At 44.6% G+C, this 2,059-nt stretch overlaps 1 protein-coding gene across 5 annotated transcripts in view; it reads left to right on the forward strand.

Moving 5' to 3' along the window:
• Positions 1-372: 372 nt before the first annotated feature.
• Positions 373-2,059, forward strand: part of MEIS1 (Meis homeobox 1) — a 115,135-nt gene continuing 113,448 nt past the window's right edge. For 4 of the 5 annotated variants that reach the window (XM_009993447.1, XM_009993448.1, XM_009993449.1 and 1 more), the window contains exon 1: positions 468-635. In XM_009993447.1, the coding sequence (XP_009991749.1) occupies positions 624-635 (12 nt within the window). In that variant the 5' untranslated portion in view covers positions 468-623. Of the gene's footprint in view, positions 636-2,059 lie in introns of all 5 variants that reach the window. The other variant, XM_009993451.1, reaches the window with a different exon arrangement.

Below are 2,059 nucleotides of genomic sequence, written 5' to 3' on the forward strand. Positions count from 1 at the left end.
TTTTTCGGGGGTTGTTGTTGGGTGAGCGCGCTCGAAAATTCCCATTTGAGGTGTCCTGCGCGGTGGGAGCACACGCAGCGGATCATCATCAGTCATTCACCACCTTGACAACCTCGCCTGTGATTGACAGCCGGAGTGGCAAAAAGCCATGAGACTTGGTAGTTGGGTTTGAGGGGCACTTTAAAAAAAAAAAAAAAAAAGGAAAAAAAAAAAAAGGAAAGAGAAAAAAAAAAAACCTGATTTGGGGAAAGGATATTTGCTTTCGCCCCGCTGCTGTCTTGGAAACGAGAGGGAGAGAGTAAGAGAGAGAGAGACAGGGAGAGAGGAAAGAAAGAAAGAAAAAAGAAGGAAGGAGGCAGAGTTGATTTTTTTTTTTTTTTTGTTTTCTGGTTGTTGTGTTTTTTTTTTTCCTCTCCTTTTTTTAATGCTGAGTTACCGTATCGCTTCGCTGAGATCCAGCAAGCCGAAGATTTTACTCGATTGCTTTCATTGCTGGCGACGCTAAGGGATTTTTGCATTTTTTTGGGGGGGTGAGGGGGGGGGAACTTCGCGTTTCTTTCTTTTCACACTGGCCTTAAAGAGGATATATTAGAAGTTGAAGTAGAAAGGGAGCAAGCAGGCCGATGGCGCAAAGGGTACGTATTTTATTTTTTTTAAAAAAAAAGAAAAAAAAAATTGATTTCAAATGTGAAATGATATTGAGACGTGGCTGACAGAGACGCTGCGAAAAAAGTTTCTTCCCCCTCCACCTCCTGTTTGGAGCGGGGGCACAAAGCGGTGTCCTGGAGCGGGAGGATTTATCAGTTGTACTTGTAGGCTTAAAACCTGTATATATTGATATTTTCTTGATTCTTTGACTCCCCATCCCGGATCTCTCACGGAAAAGGCAAGCTTTCTGTGCATTAATGACATGCAGGCATGTAAGTGAATATGTCCGAGCCTCTGTATTTGTTGGTTTTGTAGCTTTAGTCCTACCAATGTCTTTTTTAAAGTCACCAGGGCTTGAAATATTTGAATGTGTGCATGTCTCTGGGCGTTTTGCTGTGTTAGTGATGATACACCGCTTCACTTTCGGAAGACAACTTCTAGTTGGGAGTAAACAGAACTTTTTTTTTCACTTTTTTTTCCCCTCATTCCCCCCCCCCGGGGTAGTTGGTTTGGTAGTTGCTTCTGGTTTGGATGCGATCTCTTTTTTTTTTTTCCCCCCTTTCTAATTACCTCCTAAATTGAAGTTTTGTGGGAAAGAAAATAAATAACCGGCCGGAGTCGGATGAGCAGGGATTTAGGGATGAGGAAAAGCCCTGAAAAGAAGTTTTCTTGCCTAATTTGCCTGCCCGCCCCTCCGAGTGCCGGTTGGGAAAGAAAGTTCCTCTGCTGACAACTTGCCTTTTACTCTTTCGGTCCAAGCAAGTGTCAGAGATCTTTAAAAGTGTTTATTCACACCTTCGCTTTTAATAGATGAAAAGTGGCCGTTTCCCCCGCTGCCTGGGAACCGCGTTAGCTTTCGCTCCTTAATCTTTAACAAAGAAAACCCTTTTTTTCTTTTTTTTTTTTCTTTTTCTTTTTCTTTTTTTTAAAAAGCATTCGCAAACGTTTCCAGCCTTTCGGCTTTAAAAGTACCTTATCGTGGAATTGCTGGAAAGCCCCCAAAAATCGCTTCGTTGGGTTTGTTTTTTGGGGTGTTGGTTTGTTGTTGGGTTTGTTGGTTTGGTTGGTTTTTTTTGCTTCTGCTGAAAACTTTTTTTGCATCTTCGCTGGCTTTGGTACCTGACTTCTGCTTATCAGCGGGAGAAAGTTTGGCGGAGGAAGGCTTGGGGCTTCGTGAGCTGCTCCCATTCACCGGGGTGTGTGGGAAGTTTGGGGATAGGGATTACATTTTAATTAATTTTTTTTTAAAATAAAAAAAACCAAAAAGAACTGTGATTATTGTTACTTGTCCCCGGGCTCGGGGGGCTGCGGGCAGCCCGGCCGCTCAGCCCAGCCTAACCCTGCTGCTCCCCGGCCCGGGCCAGCGTTTCCCTCCCCGGGGCCGGCGGCTGCGAGGCGGGGGGGGGGCGGC

The sequence above is a fragment of the Chaetura pelagica genome, unplaced genomic scaffold, assembly GCF_000747805.2.
Source record: "Chaetura pelagica isolate M959 unplaced genomic scaffold, ChaPel_1.0 scaffold472, whole genome shotgun sequence".
Taxonomy (NCBI): domain Eukaryota; kingdom Metazoa; phylum Chordata; class Aves; order Apodiformes; family Apodidae; genus Chaetura; species Chaetura pelagica.